The 20,662-nt window shown below is 36.2% G+C and overlaps 1 protein-coding gene across 2 annotated transcripts in view; it reads right to left on the reverse strand.

Moving 5' to 3' along the window:
* The window catches only part of LOC129243985 (putative phosphatidate phosphatase), an 87,881-nt gene that overhangs the window by 921 nt on the left and 66,298 nt on the right, over positions 1-20,662 (reverse strand). Inside the window, exons 4-7 of one of the 2 annotated variants that reach the window (XM_054881523.1) lie at positions 18,031-18,249; positions 6,319-6,498; positions 6,078-6,254; positions 5,497-5,733 (exon numbers count right to left, since the gene is read on the reverse strand). In XM_054881523.1, coding sequence (XP_054737498.1) covers positions 5,662-5,733; positions 6,078-6,254; positions 6,319-6,498; positions 18,031-18,249 — 648 coding nt within the window. In that variant the 3' untranslated portion in view covers positions 5,497-5,661. Of the gene's footprint in view, positions 1-5,496; positions 5,734-6,077; positions 6,255-6,318; positions 6,499-18,030; positions 18,250-20,662 lie in introns of those variants that run through there. The other variant, XM_054881522.1, reaches the window with a different exon arrangement.

Here is a 20,662-nt window from a genome sequence, read left to right on the forward strand (position 1 = left end):
AATGGTTAACAAACTGAATGCAGCAGACTTGCTGATTCGCTTAGAATTTTGCCAGAAGATCCTGCAAATGGTGGAAGAAGACCAAAACATGTTAAACTGCCTTTTCATGTCTGATGAGGCCCATTTCGATTTAAACGGCAATGTGAACAAACAAAATTGTCGAATATGGAGTACTTCTAACCCACAGATACTCCACGAGACAGAATTGCATCCTCTTCGCGTGACAGTGTGGTGTGCGGTTTCTTCACGCTGTATTGTCGGGCCTTATTTTTTTGAAGAAAATGGTCACACCGTTACGGTTACTGGAGACCGTTATTTGAAAATGCTGAAAGAATTTTTCTATCCAGAACTACGCCGAAAGAGAATTCCTTTCAACTCTGTGTGGTTTCAACAAGATGGAGCAACGTCTCACATAGCCCAGGCTGTTATGACAGAGTTGCGACGAAAATTTCCCAATAAACTGATTTCAAGAAACTCCGAATTTCATTGGCCCCCCCAGGTCGCCTGACCTTACTGCACCTGACTTTTTCTTGTGGGGTTTATGTAAACAAGAAGTTTATAAAACAAAGCCAACAAATTTGGATGAACTAAAACAATCCATTCGGGCAACAATTGCGGCTATTCCTGTCGCAACTCTCAAAGCAGCAATGAACAACTTTTTACTAAGACGCCGCACTTGTGGCAACGAGTATGGGGGGCATTTAAATTCAATTATTTTTAAAACTAGTTAAGCTACATTTAATAAAATTTAATGACCTTCAACTTGAAAAAAAAAAAAAGTTATTTGAGTTTCTTAATATATCAAAATTCATCAGCCACCCTGTAGTTACCTAAGTGTATTAAAACATGGAAAATAAGTATATGACATTTAACCCTTTGGGAACGGAGCCGTTCGGCGGGCGAGCGTCGCTTAGTACAAAAGGTATTGGAGTGCGCAGTAAAGAAAATAAATACGTTGAACGTTATAAAAACTAAGGGTTTATTTAACAATAGAAGCATTTATTTAACACAAAAAAAATATATATATATATATAAAAAGCCTGCCTTTTACTATACCAATGCGTATCTTATCGCTCAGAACGACAGACGTCGCGAGCCTTTCAGCTACGAACTAATTTGCGGGGCTATATGCCGACACGCGTCCGGAACGGTAAAACGGCTTATGCCGATACTCGTCCCCAAAGGTTAAATTTTAATTGCTTTTTTGACATGCATGTTTTCTTGATGTAACCCTTCTTTTACTTTGTGTTTTTATAAAAAAAAATTCATCTTGATATTAAAAAATAGCAAAATTTCAAAACGAAAAACGCAATTATTAAAAAAAAAATATTATAATCCAAACGGAAATACAAGGTGAAGTCCGAAATAAACAAGACTGGCGTCATAAAAATGTTTTTGATGGCGCGATCTTTTTAATGAGTTACTGCGTTGGAAGTTACAACCATAGCTGACTTCTAGTGAAAGCTTGGTGACATTCGGTTCAATGGAAGTGAGGTTTTTACGTCTAAAGTGTCCGTATGTTTGTGTCATCGGTACAAAAATGAGTTTCGAACAAAGAGGTAAAACGTTTACCGAAACAGTTTATGGCGATGATTGACTATCTCGTTCCAGAGTTCATGAGTGGTTTACACGCTTCAGAGATGGTTGTGAGGACATACATGACAATGAACATACGGGCCCCCCAAAATCAGTAATCACCGAAACTCCATCGAATTTCTTCGTAAATTTATCAAAAATGAACCGAAATCATCATTGAAATTCATGGAGTCGAAGTTGAATATCTCCAAAACATTGATTTATCACATTTTAACTGATCATTTGGGCTTACGAAAGGTCTGTGCACGTTTCATTTCGTACGAGTTAACTGAGGACCAAAAATTGCTCAGAATACAACATTCGAAGACTTCATTAAAGAGGCGAGAAAAGACGAGAACTTCCTTTACAACATTGTAACTGGAGATAAAACGTGGTGTTTCCAACATGAACCTGAAACTAAGCGTCAAAGTGCCGAATGTAAGGCCCTAAAAATCAAGTCGATGCTTATTTGTTTTTACGACTCCAAAGGAATTATCCACAAGGAGTTCGTGCCAACGGGCCAAACCGTCAATGTAATATTCTATCTTGGCACTTTGAAGCGTTTGTTGCATCACATTCGCCCTGAATACCGCGAAGAGGGAAGCTGGCGCTTATTGCTTGATAGTACACCATCTCATCGATCCACTCTGATCGACTGATTTTTTGATTAGCAATCGCATTTTAACCATCAATCACTCATCGAATTCGCCTGATATGGCTCACTGTGACTTCTACCTATTCGAAAAATAGCATTTGGCCATGAAAGGAAAACGTTTTACGTCCGTAGAGGCCATCCAAAAGGCTTGTACCGACATCCTGAAGGATATTCAAATCAATGACCTGAAATACTCTTTCGAAAAGCTTTTAGATCGCGCAAAACAGTATATCGAGGCCAGAGGGAACTATTTTGAATAAATAAACTCGAAGTTATCAGAACAAAACTCCTGTCGTTCCTATTTTCGCTCAGCCTTGTTTATTTTGGACTTCATCTTGTAATTATAAGGTTGAGCCATTCACTCTCAATTGTTTATCTGCTTTTAAATCTCCCATTGACGCTCTGTACTGTAAGTTTCTATCGCCCTTTTATGGGAGATTTTATTAACATTTACATTAGCTGTTAGTAAAATTGGGTATCTCTAGTCTGTAAGATATACCCGTCATGTTATAGCAGGTCTTTTCCATTCGCCAAGCTTTAGCAAGTGGGGAATAAGTAGATGAAGCAAATGGTGTAAATAATTTGTAGCACTGGAAAAGAGCTGCCAAAAATTACATTTGCTTCGAAGCATTTCATGAGTATCAGTAAGAACGCAATCATACAGGGAGACAGTTGTTGCTTCAACTCATTACTTGTGATGCTCGTGTTCCCTCAATACCCTTTGTGTTCTCTTTCATCTCAATGTTGTTGCTGACTATATACTGAAAACCAAGAATGATAGAAAGAAGATTGCGCCCATCAGAGCGTACGTGACGTCACGTTTGCTGAGTTGTGCAGTATTGCCAACCATTTACTCTTCGCAATAAATTTAGTGCTTTTTTATACCGAAAATGCGAAAATTTTGAAGTTTCGTGTTTGTTCCTTTTTTTTTAATTTAAAGCTACCAAAACTTTAGGTTAAAAAAAAACTGTATTATTATACAAAAGAAGTTTAAAAAGGCCATTCTGAGAAGATTTTAGTGCTAATGAAAATTTTTTTACTCTTATAAAATTTGATAATTTGAAAGTGCAAATTTAATTTTTGGCTCCATTTAAGGTTATGCAAAAATATTAAATGCCCCTCTCTCAACTCTTCTTAAGATTGAAAACCTTTTTACACATTTTAAAAAGCCTTTGAATTTATTGAATGCGAATTAAAACCATAGAGGTGTAATCGTTTCTTCCGGTCATCAATCCTTAGTGAGACATAGAGCATCAAGAGTTGTATTCATAGTAAAAATAAGCAACAAAATACCAGAAAATACTAAAGAAACCATACTGACATTTTTACAAAAAGAGTACCTTATCTAGTTACATAACTTCAAATATAGCAAAAAAGTCGTTCCCTTAACAAAAGAGTCTCGCTTAACAAAAAAAACTCATAAATTAAATTGTACATAAGCATAACACATTTATTAAAAAAAAACGCACATTTTATAGACAATTTGTCACGCATACAAAGTTCTTTAAGTGATTCAATAAAAATTTGTTGGGTTATTTTCTTTGAATGGGGCATTTTAGTGCGTTTTTATATCCAAAGCTAGGCAACACTGCAGTAGCGAGAGAGAGATTTGACTGCCGAAAGCAGAAGAACACCAACAACACCTGCAATCGCGGGCAATGCCACCAGATGTTAAAAAAAGTAAAGCTAAATAAAACTGAGTGAATTATTTAAATAATTATTAAAAAATGTATATTTTACAAAATTATAAACAACATTTTAATTAGAACAGCTAGAAAAATGTCATGAAGAAAGAACTAAAACTCCGAGACAAAAAATAATAAAAATAACAAAAAAAAAATATGATAAATCAAGTTACGAAAATGGTAATCTGGCCATACTGGAGCTAAAATCACGTAACTAGTTGTCAAATTCGCTGAGCGCAAAGTAACGGGACCACGATAGGCGCCACCTCATTATTCTTTCCATCATGACTGAAAACTAACAATTGCAAGGCGTTCGAACACGACGGGCAACACCAAAAGAGAATTCACAGTCTTGAAGCAACAAACGTCTCCCTCTATAAACGCTGTCTAATGGTCGCCTGAGCTCAGGAATAAATAAACAAACGAAAGGGTGATTACTTGTTTGTTCAGAAGAAGAGCAGGCAAATACAATAAAAACTATGAAACACAAGAAATTATAGGCTCACACATACAGTTTCGAGCCACGGCGTCTTCCGCATAAAAACGCAAAGAAACTGCATTAGGAGGCTTTATATTAAATTGAGCATTCACAATTTAACACCCTTCCCTTCGTTTCATTAGTTTGTTTAGTTTAAATCTCATAAATCACAATTTTTCCAAGCCATTCACTGAATTTTCACGAACATTTAATTTCTCATCTTTTGTTTGTTTTGTATTGGTTAGGGAACTGACGTCAGACTTGCCAAAACCGCGACAAATAAAGTAACTGTTTTGGGAAGACGCCACTTTCAGTACTCAATTCGCCTTGTTCGATTATAACCATTGTACAAAATTACAAGTAAAAACACTCTTTTTCTTCCTATTTTTGTGGCATGCACCTTGGTGTAAGTTTGACAGGCACCTTTTTCATTCACAACAGATATTAACTGCCATTTTTCGGCAATCCATTCGGTTACCATCGAAAATTCTCCTAATCCCCTTAAATGATGAGATTAAATTTAGTTGTCAATCTGCATTAGTTACACTTAATTCCTGAGGTAATTGCGAATTAAGTCGTTAATCCTGATTAACGTCGGCGTCTGTCTAGGCTATAAGATTGTAAAAGGAGACTTTCGCACACAGACTTTTCCTCTCCCGTACCTTTTCTATAAAAGTTAGATTAGTAAAATTGCATGAAAATCGGAAAATGTTTGTTAAAGAGGGGCTTAACCCATATCCACACTTTCTACTTCCTATCCAATGGAAAAATACGTGGTACATATGCTTTGGTTGAGTTGAAAAAGAAATAATTTAGTCTTAAGCATGAAACACTGTACCTTTAAATGTAGCATATCGATGGGCGTGATGCGTCATTGTTGTTGATTGCAAAGCCCTACGGACATGGAATACAAAGAGTTCAAACTGCGTTGTGCAATGCTGCCATGAAAAGGCTGTTCATAAATACCATAAGCGCACCAGAGAAGCGCAAAGTGCAGCAGAGCTCTCCTTTGGAAAAATAAAAAAATAACGCAAATTGAGGGCTAAGCTCTTTTTAAATTTGCCAAGACAGTTCGACTGTAGTGAAATAAAACGACGGCAAAATTTAGTAACTTTTCATATAACTTTTTTATTTTGTTTTAGTTTTCAATTTTTCTTCTTCAATACTAAATTTCTAGCTATTCGTCTTCATAGAAAATTTACATAAATGACTTTCTCAAATTGATATAATTAATAGTAGTTTGGATAAATTGTATTCGTTTTTAGCTATCAGTTCTCTTTATTATGCTTAACGGGCCAAACTGTATTCCAATTGAACCAATCCTTCGGTAAAAAGTAACTCTAGAAAAATGAAGGAGATATGGCGTCAATGAGCTTTTTGATTTTGATTAAAATTGCGGTTTCAAACACATACTGCTCTTGTAAGTATTTAGAAAGAACATAAAACGGTGAGGTAAGCAAAGGCACATGCAAACTGAAATTTAATTTCTGAATACTTTCGATGCTTGTGAGAACACAAAAAATGTGCATAAGTGCAACTATTCATAAATATCTCAAAAGTAGGTCCTCGCTTGAAGCGATGGCATTCCTTATACTTCAAGAGTAGATATACATACATACATATTAGATACATCACACACACAAATATTTTTAGGTTTATGAATGAAAAATTACGATAAGCTTACCACGATCACAGCAGTGAGTGCCCCGATCGTCGAACCGGCCAGCACATCAGACCAATGGTGTTTATAATCAGACACCCGGCTCAGGGCTGTGTACCAGGCAATCATAATAAATAGGAACTGCAGAAAATGCCGCAACAATTTCGATCCGTGCCAATTCATGCGTGATTGTAAGTATAGCTAAAAAAAAAGTATAATTAATTTTTTTCATATTTAGTAAAAACTAATTAGATTTCGAGCTTACCGCAGTATAAACCATCGTGAAGAATGTAAAGCTAGAGTGGCCGCTGGGGAAAGAGAGACGGACTTCCTTCAACATGCGCCTTGTGGAATCATCACCTTTACAAGTGAAGTTCTCGATGTATTTCCCCACGTTTATGGGATCATCGCAAGTAGTGCCGTCGAACAATATTGGCTGACAGACCTACGTAATAAATAAAAAAAATACGATTTTATAATGTTAAAGTTATATCAAATATATATTTTTTTTTTACATAGATGAAGAAATTGTAAAAATCCACCCAAAGACAATTCCTAAACTTAAAGACGAGATTCAATGCACTGTTGTTTAAGTTAATCCTGCACTTTTCCCAATTATTGTAGTAAAATTCATCAAACCGACCAACTTTGCATAGTAGTAATTTATCGGTAACCGCATTTCAAATATTGTATTTTAATTAAAACCAAATTTTAGCTAATAATAGACATTCTAAAACCAAGCTTTTTACAAGCTAAATTACAACTACTACACAGAGTCACCCAAATGAAATGAAAAAGTTAACCAAGCACTAGGAGGAAATATGCGTATTTTAATAAGTTCATTTGTGTAATTTACTATAAGGAGCGTCATTAGAATCGGGCGGTCACTAGTTTCTTGGTTTACGTGGTTCATCAATATTACGGATTTTTACTAAATAATGAGCTGTTTTTTTAAGTGTGGTTAATCTAACCTTTAAAATTTAATTCGGCTATAAAAAAGGAGGCATGAAAGAGTGGAATTTGCATTGGAAAGAGTGAACATTTTCCTTAACCTCTCGCCGTGCCATTTAGCTCGGCGAAACTCGGGCCTAAGTGTTACGCGTCAACGCGTGATAAACAGATCAGACTGATGCGCGAGATGATGTAACAGCAATTATGAGACTCGTGACTAACTCTAGTGGCGTACAGATAAAAACTAACATTCAATCACGACCCAGGCTCGTGATATTTACGTTTGGCTCGGCAATCTATTCACGAGCCTGGCTCGTCATATTAATGTTTGGGCCAAAATTTTCATCACGTGTCAGGCTCGTTAAAGCAAGGGGTAAAGCCTGTAACACAATTTCATTCAAATGACTTCCACGTCGGAATTTGAGGTTGTCCATTCTATAACTTATCCATGGACTCTGGATGATTTGCATTGCATTCATCCTCAGTGGCACCCCAAAAAAATTGTCTAATGGATCCAATTGATATCCCCGTTCCAACTGATTATTTAATTTTCAAAGGTATGCGCAAAAGATCGAACGTAAGGTTGGCTGTGTGACTCGTAGCACCCTTATATTTAATCTAAATATCGTCTACGTAGGCGCGCTTTGTTAAACTCGGCCAAAATGGCGTAGGCGGTTATTGCGCCAATCAAGAAGAAGAAGAACGATCGCCAATTTAGAAAAAATGTTGCAATGATGTTCTCCAACCAAACCCGCAGCAAATAGTCACTCGTAGATGCGTCGACTTTTCCATAAAGGCGTGTAAATTTTCCAACACCCAAATGAATAATTTTTTTGTTAACATAGCCGTCGAGCCGATAAGGAATTTAATCTGAAAAGATCATATTTCGGCAAACAGGTTCATCTTCAACCAATCATTGAACTTTGTTGAAGCAAAAGAAAAATCCTGTTTCTAAATGTCTAACTGTAAATTAAATTTCTGGTACATCACCGATGTTAGCTGTCAAAGTTAAAAAATCGTTAGTCGTAATTCAAAACATTAGATGAACCGCCCTGTATGACATTCATGTCTACGCTTTTTATAACACTAAAACATCAGAATTTTTATATTCAGAGAAGTCTATTGGAAACATTCCTAGTTCGCATTCCTTCTATTTTCTATACATACATATGTACATACATAGACATAAACAAATAGCGAATTTTACGTGATGATAGCCGTTTCTGGATCTCTTGTTCGTTAATTCACAGCCGCATTAAACTCGATATATTACATAGATCTAAATCTCTATATAGTCATTTGCTCTATGACAGAGGTGGTCTTGTTTGTACTTGATAAGCTGTTGTGGGCCTATAACTTTTCCTCTATTTATCGAATATCATTTTAGATAACTTAGAAGGGTAGGAGAAGCTGCAGTAACGATTGATGCTGTGAGTGGTGTAATGCCGTCTGAAAGATGTCAGGTTGATGATTTTTTTCTCTAGCTAACATTTTAAATTAACCAAAGAGATTAAATGGTATTGCCATTTGTATTACGAAATTGATATCAATAGTAAAATGGGAATTGAAAATAATCTTCTTTTTGAAGATTTTATTGAATAATTAATTAGTACAAAGTTTCTAGTTTTAACAAATGTGAAAAATAAAAAGTTTAAGCAGACTTTTAAGGAATGAGAAAGCGCCTTAAATTAACTTTTCCAAAATTTAAAGGTCAGTAAGCCACTGCAAGCTCAACTCCGCTTTCCAGTTAAGAGTACCCGGTGGTCTAGAGCACGAAAATTTCACCTATTTTCACGATTTTTTTTTGGCCATTAAAAATTTAAAAAACGATGTTTCAACTTTTCGGGCTTATTAGTACGTTTATGAGCATACAAAAAAATTTTTTTTTTACTTTTGAAACAATATTTATTATTATAAAAATGCCGCTGAAGATGACCCTCTCGAAAAATCGAACCCGGACGGCGTAGATGATTTCGAGACTTCTACTCATCTGAAACACAAAATTCAAGAATATTCTTAATCAGAAAGATTGCAATTATGGTCGGAACTAGAACAAATCGAAAAAATGAAAAATTGACAAAATGGCGCACTTTTTTCACTAGTTTTTTAGTTTAAAAAATGGGAAATTATTTAATTAAACATGAACAACATATCCAAATTTCAAGTGATTCGGTTGAATAGTTTTTTTGTTTTCATCCCCGCCGTCCCGAAAAAAGTCGTTTCGAAATAAATGAGTTTAAAGTTTGAGGTACAGGAGCGCGCGGACCGCTTTCTACCTAGTTAATGGGCTGTAGAAGCTATAATATTGGGAATTTCCACATCAAAGTTTCATAGTATATTCTTAAGATACTATACTTTCAAAATATCGAAAAAAAACAAAAAAATCGATTTTTTGAAAATTCTAGACCACCGGGTACCCTTAAGCTGAATTTAAACGCCCAACTTTGCAGGCCGAAACTAAGTTTAGAAAATCCATCACAGTTAAAATAGCAACATAATAGGTCTATGAACAAGTTCGTGCGGTTTTTTTTCGAAATTTGAATTTCGGATCATTCCCATGGCTTTTAAACGTTTGGAAATGGTTGATTGATCAACTCCCAAAGTTTTTGCAACCTCTTCTTGCGTTTGAGCCGGATCTTGATCGAGCAATTCCTCCAATTCGGTATCCATGAACTTTGGCGGCGCGGCCAAAATCACCACTTTTAAAGCGTGCAAACCACTTCTGGCACGTTCGCTCAGCTAGAGCATGCTCACCATAAACTTCCACCAAGATACGATGACTTTCGGCTGCTTTTTTCTTCATATTAAAATAATGAAGAAGAATTCCCCGCAAAAACACATTATTTGGCACGAAATTCGACATTTTCAAGTGTGGTAAAAATATTGTTGTTTACGCTTCAAATAAAAAACTTATACTGACGTTTGTGCCTTACGACAGTAGCTCTCCAATGAATGTTTGGAAATGTGGATCGATGGAATAATAATCAAGTTACGCCATCTGTTGTAAAACCGCACGAACTTATCCATAGACCTATTAGCTGGAAAACTGGTAAACTTCCCACAGTGAAATTTTCGCCACTTTATTTCATGAGGAAAATAAATTTAAAGTACCTTTGTTTGCTGTTGCACAGAACTGAAAAAGGAAGACGCATGCAAAAAGTGACATGCGCAAAATTATTTACCTCTTCGCAAGATTCCTATCAATCCAAAGCATTTTGGAAAAAAAATTCAGAAACAAAATTGGATGATTAAGAATAAATATTAAACGTGTCCTTAAAATTAATAAATAAAAAATTGGCGCGTACACATCTGTTAGGGGTTTGGCCGAGCTCCTCCTTCTATTTGTGGTGTGCGTCTTGATGTAGTCTATAAAATTCACGTAACACCTTCACAGCGAATCTAATACGTTCTTTTTTTTTTGTTTTTGCAAATCACGGTAATTTATCTACGAGCCCTGCGATCGGAAAATGTTTTTGTACACATTTTTTACTTTATAACATAATATATATATATATAACATAATCACATTTTTTTGTAAGTTATTTAATTTCTTAAGTATGCGTCTTTTTGCTGCCCTGTCTTTCGAATTCGATTGCAGGGTGCTACGGCAGCCTATGAATCTTAGTTTTTAGTACATAACTGCATTTCATAGATCCACTGACAGATGGCGCGAATGCGCGCCTTAAAGAAATGGCTGCACTTTTGTGCTAATTGGTAACACCTTGAAATGCAAGCGTACAAATTTATAATAGGCTATCATTCGGCATGTATGTATGTATATTAGTACGAACCAAAAAATAGTTTTTTTCTTGATGCTACCTCCTAAATTCGTTATGTGGCCAAATATATGACTCACCAATGATTCAATAATAAAAGGTTTGCACTCAGTAAACAACTTTCTTGTTCTCTCAAATCGGCTTCCTTAGCGAGACACTGGGTTGCTAGCTCTAGAAATTTTGAGTACATTTAGGAATATGTAATCAATCACAGCAAGCAACAATGCAGGTTTTGTTGCTCGTGGTAACGTGCAACTGACGAAACCGAGTGGATTTGCTTAAGTTTCATATCAATTGGAGAATTAAAAAATAATAATTTCTGATGATGAGGTGACTTTGAAATAATTCACGTTTTGAAACGAGTTACATACAACAGGGAGGAGAGGAAGATAGTCTCCATCGAATTACAGTGTAGGCTTCATTATGAGAAAGCTGAAATTGATGGCATATTTTCGCATTGTTTTTTCAAAACAAGAAATATTTCAAAAAATATATTAAAAGAGCACTTTAAATAATACAATAATAACTAACTCAAATAAGGGGAGGAGCTCGGCCAAACACCTAACAGAAGTGTACGCGCCAATTATTTATTTTTATTTTAACTTAAATAGTCACAGGTTCTTGTCAAGTAGTTAGTAGTGTAATAAAAATCGTAGGTGGACTCCAATTTATAATAGGTTCATTTTTTGATATTTGACAAGTAGAAACTACGCCATTAATAAAAATGGAACGATAAACGCATTGAAATTATTAAAATTCACTATAAAAATGGTGGAAATTTGGCAGAGACGGTTCGAACAACTCGAACAGTTTTGGGTCATCGGGAAGCACCTTGTCCGATCGCAATACAGAAATTGGTGAAAAAATTCGAGCTGTTGGAACATGTTATTGATGTGAAGAATAAAACCTGTGCACGTCGCTCAAGAACAGCCGAAAATATTGCTGTTGTAGCCGAAAGTGCGAAGAAGACACAGGTTTGTCCATTCCTCGTCGTTCTTTGGAATTCGACATTCCACAATCGTCATTACACCTATAACAGTTAACACAAGAACTCAAGCCGGCCGATCATCAACAACGTCGTGTCTTTGCTGATTGGGTCGTTGAATGCATGAAAATGATCCGGAATTTCATCGAAAAATCATCTTGAGTGATGAGGCCCATTTCCATCTCGATGACTTCATCAACACACAAAATTGACGGATCTGGGGCTCAGAAATTCCAAGAGTTATTGTTGAGAAGCCTCTCTATCCTTAACGTCTGACTGTTTGGTACGGTTTACGGTCCGGCGGAGTCATTGGAACTTAATTTTTCAAAAATGAAGCTGGAGCAGCGGTGCATGGATTGCGCTATTGAGAGATGATTAACGATTTTTTATGGACGGAATTGGATGGTATTGATAAGGAGAACGTTTATTTTCAACAAGACGGCGCTACGTGCCACACAAGCGAAACCAACCACAAAACGAAACCATTGATATTTTACGGGAATAACGCCGCTTATTGGAAAACCCTTTATTACTTGTCTTTGCCTTTGCTTCATATCCTTAATAGTCATCAACCAAACCAAAAGCACTAACACATTCCACCAAAGCAATTTCTAAGAAGAAAAACCTCTCAAAACAGTCTTAACTGCTGATTGTCAATTTTGCAATAATGTGCCATATATGAACGGTTAAATTAATTTTTGTGGATTTATTGCTGATCGCTGCATATGTGAACGTACTTTTACGTACGTTTCTTCTTTGAAAGAATTTATTGTGACCTAATTTTGGTCTCATATTTATTATGACCCATTTGTAACATAATAACTGCCAATTGTCGGAACTTCGTCACTTTGCCATCGGCTTTAAATTTAAAAATTACTGCACAAAATATAATTCTTGAATTAATTTAAGACATTTTTTGTTTCAATATCACACTCGGCAATGTCTGCTAATAACTTATATTTTTACCATATATTTATTCATTTGAACACACACACATTCTGTCAAAAAAGTACCGGAAATTGTTCAATAAAACGCAAAATAATTATTTAATCATCAAAATGTATTTTGTCGCCTTCAATAGGCTCCATTCGAAGCAATACACATTTGCCAACGATTAGTCCAGCACCTTTTACTCGCATTTGAAAAGATCTTTTTCAGGTCCTTCAGCGAATTCTCCTTAATGACCTCTATCGACTCAAAAAAGCGTCCGCGGAGTGGCAGTTTAAAATTTGGGAAAAGGAAAAATGTCACATGGGGCTAAATACGTATTCACCGGACGGTGGTTGCTCGATGATATTTATCGAGTTTTTGGTCAAAAAAGTGTTCAAAATATGGGCCTTCGGTGCGTTATCATGGCGCAAGATCCATGAGTTTTCTTTCCACAAATTGGGCCGTTTCCTACGCACATTCGCTCTCAAACATCGCATAGCTTCCAAATAATATTCTTTATTTACCGTAGAACCATTTGGAACGAATTTCGAGTGCACAACACCATGATAATCAAAGAAAACCAGAAGCATGACTTTCTCTTTTGACCGACTGTGGCGTGATTTTTTGGGTTTCGGCTCATGTGGATAGCGTCATTCAGCCGCCTGTTGACTGTTTTGAATCTCAAACTCATATACCCACGTCTCATCACCTGTTATGATGCGCTGGACAAACGTTGGATCCGAATTCACTTGCTCAAGCATGTCTTCAGCCACCTTCTTTCGATGGATTTTTTGAAAGAAATTCAACTCTCTTGGAATGAGTCGAGCGTCTCATGAACAATTGATGGGTTAAGGTCACCTGCTACCTTCCTCAAACTCAAAGAATGGTTTTCCAGCACCATTTCCTGGACTTTACGATCAGGGCAAATCTTCCACGACTTCTCGGCCCTCTGCAACAGCCTTATACCACTCGTAGACCCGTGTTTTTGATAAAGCAAACTCGCCATAGGCTTCCTGCAATATTTTCAACGATTCGGCACAAAATTTAAGACAAATATTTTTATCCATAGTGAAAATCGCAAAGCACACTTCCGGTTGACTGATACAATTAAATGCCAAAAACAAGCTAATTGACAGATCACGCTCAAACTCTGCGACACTATAGAAGGCAGTTGTACCAACATTCCAGCAAACAAAATTTTGACAGATGTGTAACACGCGCTTTTTAAATGAACAATTCCCGATATTTTTTTGACAGAATGCAAATGGAATATATTTGCATTGACCGCAAAATATATTATTTACATTCAAATATTAATTTAAAAACATGGATAATTTTGCACTAAGTCAATTAATTTTTCATCGTTCATTCTAAAATTTAAATTTTTTATCGCAAATATCAAAATAAATGTAAAGTTTTTCACAGCTGAGTGTCAAAACTCTAATGTCACAAGTGAGCAAACCTTCAATAGTTGGATCATATTGATCGTCCTATTTAGCTTTTCAGTTATGTAATATTTACCCAGCGCTTTGAAAATTACCATTGGAAAATTGCCGTTTGCATTCGAAGAAATAAATAAATAAAGATATAAAATGTAGGACTTCGACATAGACATCGATGTTGGTAAGACATGGGGTGACTATACAAAATAATAATATTTTTTTAAGTGTATTTAAAGTTAATTTTTCGAAAGACAATTTTCGGTGGTGCAAAGAATGAAATTTGTTATTTAAATAATACAAATCAAAAATAAATAAAATGTTTCAGCTCTTTCACCTTTAAATATAGGTATATTTTATTGACGTACGACACTTGGGTGAAGTTTGTTAGGCGCTTAGCGAAACTCGATGACTGACTGATGGTCCATAATTTTATGCCACCCACGAACTCCAAATGAATTTTTATTTATTGGAAACCTTTTCCGCCGACATAAATACACTCGGAGTTGGCAGCATTGCCTGCTTTGACTTTCATCAAGGATGGAAGTTCTTGACACAACTACACCGGAAAAAGGTGTTACATATAAATTTTAACTACACCCGCGCTGACAAATTTTCAAACAATTTTATTTTGAAATGCTACGTTAAAAAAAGTAGTTCAACCGAAATAGCTTTCACATTATTACAATATCGGGCAAAAGCATCAGATTTAGTCGTGATGACACCAATAATGAATTTAAGGAAATGGTTTTGGGGGCAACATTGTATCCATAAACATACATATGTACGTGCTTATGTAGTAGTGTATTACCACGCGAATGCGACGTTTCAAGAATACTCCGTTAATGGCTTCAAAACGTACGCACCGTAATTCACTACACAATTACAACATTGTTATCATTCAAAGCCACATCTGCTACAAATTAAACTTTTTTTTTAGAACATCATCGCTTGCAATCAGAACACATTTTTCCATTTTTTAAAATTGCATTGAAATCATAAAATACAATTAGTTGGTTCTTAATAGAACATCCAATGCCGCAATGCAGCAACTCGGATCCCGAATGTCAGGGCTTAGGGATTTACTTGAAACCAAATAACGAATTTTTCAATAGAAGAATCATAAGTATTATATAAATTGTATTTACTATCTGGCAGTGTCAAAAATTCCTCCAGGTCTAGTTTTTATGATGAGGTATTTTTTAAACAAGCAAAACTTGGAAATCATTGGAAATCCCTGCCGTACTTCCGAGTTAAAAAAAAAATTATAATTGGCGTGTACCCTTCTGTTATATGTTTGGCCGAGTTCCTCCTCCTATTTGTGGCGTATGTATTGATATTGTTCCACAAATGGTGGGACCTAAAGTTTTAAGTTTTTATAAGAAGCCTGAGGGGCCACCACTTTTTCTTTCATTTTGCTGTCTCATGCACGGAGATTCGAACCTATGTACCCCCGAATGGTAGTCACGCATGGCGGTCATTATTTACGATCTGGCAATGCCAAAAATTCTTCCACATCTAGTTTTTATGATGGCGCATTTTATAGACTTGTAAAACTTGGAAATAACTGCCGTACTTTTTTAGTTAGTTTAGGATGTGCGTGCTATAGTGGATAAATCCATCGCAAGACCTTTACTACTAAATGCTCCTGTGCTAATGAGACAATGCACTGGTCGAAATATTGAAAATATCGTAGCCGTAGGAGCTTCAAAATAGTCTATTTCAAGCTTTTTACAGGAATTCGTAATATTTCGGGTCACTTTTTTACGAATTTCTATCGTATGAAGCCCTGAAACTTCTCCCACTGAGCTTCACAAAAAGGATGCCCTATGGAATATTACTATAACACAAATATGAAGGAAAAACTAAGCAAACTTTAAATTTTAGGCATTCTCTAACAGTAAAAACTTCAATTCGATGTAACGACAGCAGCGACATGGAGTTCCCAAGTCTGGGTGCTCTACGACATAGAATGCTGGAGGAATTTTTGATGGTTCACTTGAAAGCAATTATAAAAAAGAAAATAGACGACACAGGCAGATTCATAGGCAAATCAAGATGGTTGACTAATCAAAAGCAGTGGTTCTGTTGTACAAATGGAATAAGTAAAATTTTCGCATTCAAGTGGTCTATCAAAATGGCATCTATTGTGCTAATTGGGTCTGGGCTGTGTTACTCGGACAACACCTCCACCACCACTACCAAGTAGCAGAGATTAATATTTTACAAAATTGCAGACCCTACTAACCCCTCTTGCTGTGCTCACGCATACAAAATCGGTATGACACTCCTAAAACGAAAAGATCGCCCCGCGTTAGATAAAGATTCGTAGTCCAAAAAGAGTCTATTCAACGGGTTAAGTTAGATTAAAATTTAAAAACTTACTGTTAGGCTTAAGCTTACTCATAAGAGATTCTGTAAATAAAACAATGTGGACAGTTAACGGACTGAAAAATTTGTCCGGTTATGAGAAAAGTATAAAAAAGTGAATACTATGTTATAGGAGGATTGTCCGCTCAGGAGCAAAAAATGTAAAAAAATGCTTAAGGATTTGTGATATGTACTGAAAAAGTGTCCCTTAGGAGAGAGTATACTGTATTTATAAAAAAAAAGTTATATGCAGAAATAGGTTATGTCGAAATTAGTTCTAGTAGCCAAAATCTCACGACATACGAGTTGTGTGCAAAAAATAAGGCCGTTAACATGTCTTCGAGACGAGTGTACTAACATAAAAAAATAATAATCGTAAGTCGAATGTACGTAGCCTGCGAAATCCGAAAATCCGAAGAAAACGGTAAGCAAAACTTTTACATTCGACCGAACTTGGCGCGCTTTTTTCGGTCTTGGTTCGTGCGGCAGTGATTGAGCTTTGGTTTTTACGTCATAACCATAAACCCACGATTCGTCACCAGTTATGACCTTCTGGAGCAAATTTGGGTCGTCGCGGACAGAGTCCTACATCTCATTAGCAATGTTCATGCGATGCTGCTTTTGGTAGAAATTGAGCAGTTTTGGTACGAATTTTGCGGCTACCCGTTTCATGCCCAAATCATTGAAAAAAATCGAATGACACGAGCCAATCAATATGTCTAGGTCCTTAGCAACTTCTCTAACGGTGATTCGACCACGGTGATTGGCCAATACCATTTTCTTCACTTCATCAATTTTTTCATCTGTTGTTGAAATGCTCGGGCGTTCGGCACGCTTTTCGTCGTTCACATCTTCTCGGTCTTCTGAGAATATTTTGTACCACCGATAAACGTTGCTTTGGTCCAAGGTAGCATAGCTTCTCCGTATGACACAATCAAAGTTCGGAATGCATCCGTGCACTTAATTTCGTTTTTCACACAAAATTTGATCCATCTTTTTGAATAAGTAAAAATCGAAGACGAGCCGAAACACGTGCAAGCAAAGCAGTTGTCAACAATTAACTGAACATTCAAAATGGCCGAACTCGTCGGCACGAGTGAGAGACATGAGTACCAACATATCGCCACAAAAAAATCGAAATTCGAATATACGAATATAACCTACGAAAATTCAAAATTCGCGATACTTTTTGAACACACCTCGTATATCGCGAAACCTTCCGGTTCCTCCGAATTAGTACTTTAAAAACCCGAAATCCCGATAACACCACAGCTGTACGGGATGGGGTGCATTAGTTCCCACTCATAAACACTTTCATATGCAGCTATGTATATGTGTATGTATGTATGTGTGAATGTTCGTCGGCACATATTTTCCGTTCTCATATGGCAAGCATCTTAAACATGCCTCGTTCAGCATGGCGTTTTGATTGCATTAATTGCCCTTAAAATTTTTACATTTTTGCAACTTATGACGAATGCAAAGCTACGTAAATGATAATTTTATGATTTGTTGGCATAACTTACTGCGAAAAAGTGAGGCCTCAGTCGCCCAATCGAGTATTTAGCGATGTCTGTCGTTAGCTGGCAAATAGCAGCACCAAATCCGAAAACACCAATACTTTTGTAGCATTCCACCAACCAGGGGGGAATTTCATAGTCCATAAAAATATATCGCCGGGTTGGAATGGAATCATCCATCGAGGATTTTATGTGTTCCGATTTCACGATCTCAACTGCAAAAATCTAAAAGAATGACGTTTTAAAATTAAAATAAACGCTTCGGGAATTTTAAATGTTTGTATAAAATATACTTTTTTGTAGTAAATGATGATAATAAATAGAACTATGATATTATTATAGCTTTAAAGGAATGTGAATGGACATATGGTATATTAAATGAACTTTTCCACGATCTAAAGGCCAGTTTTGCACTGCGTTTAAACGCCCAACTTTGCAGGCCTAAAACAAATTTAGAACATCCACCACAGTTAATACATCGCTGACTGGCAATTTTACCCTAAATCTATCTCATGTCACCGGCTATTATTTCGTAATTCAATGTGGAAGTGAAAGAATATAAATAACTTTCAATAAAGTGTGCTCGATAAAAAAATTAGCCAGCACCAGCCATCAATTCAAACCAAGAGCCTAAGAAAGAGAGGAAAAAGCAAAAATGTTAACGACGGAAAATTTGGCATCACTTGCAAAAAAAGGTAGAAGAAAAAATATACCATATATCCGCTGTGTTTGTTTAAAAATTGTAATACTGTCTAAAAAATTTATCGTTTGCTACTGTGCACTGCAAATTGAACAAAAGACCAGATTACACAAAAAAAATGTTCCTTGTTTAAAAAAAGTTTAGTCACATACAGGGTCCGCACTCGACGCGTAACCAATTAAAAGGGCCATAATTTTAGTTTGGAAAATTACTTTTATACAATTCAAAGTAAAATATGTGTGAAAATAATACAAAATTAAAAATCAGTGTACTTTTGCTCGATATGACCATCTTTTGCTTTGACTATGGCCTTGGGACGATCCAGAAACGAATCGCAAGCTGCCTGAATGTGACTTGCAGGTATTTTGACCCACTCGCGGGCAATCACACTTTTACGTTTGAAATGCATTATTGATTTTCTTTTTTCGCCTTTACTCTCGGAAAAGTGCATCCGCGCGCTTGTAAACAATATTCTGGACTGTCATTTAGCCCACTAACAGACAGGGCGAGCGGTCTGAAGTTAGTTACACTTCGAGTGCCGGACGCTGTATTTTGGTAATAGATAATTTTTGCTGGCTCAAATGTCCCCAATTTTTGCATGACGGATAATTTTTGCTGACTAAATTTCTCAAGCACAAAATTAATGTGTTTCTTGTCCTGAACTGGCTCTTTGTGTTCTCAATTTTTGTGTGATGGACAATTGCTGGTGTTATTGAATTCGACTGTTATATGTATATAAAATATTATATAAGTATAATGTTATGCTCAAAGAAATTAGTTAAAAAGTTTTGAGCTTAAGCGTTGCGATTTATCCGTACAAGCGTACACATACAAACCTACAAGCACGCAGATCTTATTAATTTATTTATGAGTAAAATGTGATGTAGTAAGCTTTCCATAATTCAAATTTGGAATTAAGATAACGCCCACTATTGGAGGGAGTATTTTGTGTTGGCACATTTCCACAGCTGGTACTCAGCAAATAAACATAAAAAGTGCCATCTAATGGTGTGAATAAATGAACCACACCACTTTAAAATTGTGGTAATTCAAAGTATGTCACACTTAACATCTCGGGCATACAAGTCAAATTGTCGCTGTGAAAGATTAAATTACGAAAATTCCAGCCAACAGCTGAAATCGCTTACGCATTTTATTTCGTCATTATTTCACATATGCAAAGTGGGCAAGTGTTCAGTGGAAGATCCCAGCTGTAAATTTATTTCTAACTTGTCGCAGTTATCGATTTTTATTGCTCCTTATCAAGAACAATTGCCGTGCTTGACTACCATTCGGTAGTGCCTGGGTTCGAAACGCCAAATGACCGAAAAAGTATTTTCTAATAGCGGTCGCCCCTCGACAGGCAATGGCAAATCTTCGAGTGTATTTCTGCCATGAAAAAGCTTTTCATAAGAAACATAAAAGTGTAGATCCCTTGATTTGTGGGAAAACATCAAGACGGACGCCACAAATAGGAGGAAGAGCTCGGTCAAATACCCAATAAAGGGTGTCAGATTGTAGCCTCTAGAAAACACTGTTAATCTTATTAAAAATTTGAGCTTTTCTTACTCTTAGGGAGTGAAGTAGTACAAATGCACCTTTGAATTTTAAAATAGATAATAAAAAATATTTATAACCTGTCTCAAATATTGTAAATTAAATCGGATAAACTTTGGGATGTTGAAATGCTCCCAAAACTCAAACCTCCACTGTTACTTTGTCCCAATATGGCGGTATCCAGCGGTAAGGAGAATTTAAAAGTCCATCCCTAAATCCTAGGTCTATGAGGAGATGCATACATGCATGGCGTTGAAAACCATAGCACAACAAAGAGTTATTGATAACTTTTAAAAATACTCGACATTTTTTATATGGAGTAAAACACCTTCCTCTTCTTAGCTTCATAGCTCTCTCTTCGTGAGAGAGTCTGCTTCGACG

This window comes from Anastrepha obliqua, chromosome 4 (assembly GCF_027943255.1).
Source record: "Anastrepha obliqua isolate idAnaObli1 chromosome 4, idAnaObli1_1.0, whole genome shotgun sequence".
Lineage (NCBI taxonomy): Eukaryota > Metazoa > Arthropoda > Insecta > Diptera > Tephritidae > Anastrepha > Anastrepha obliqua.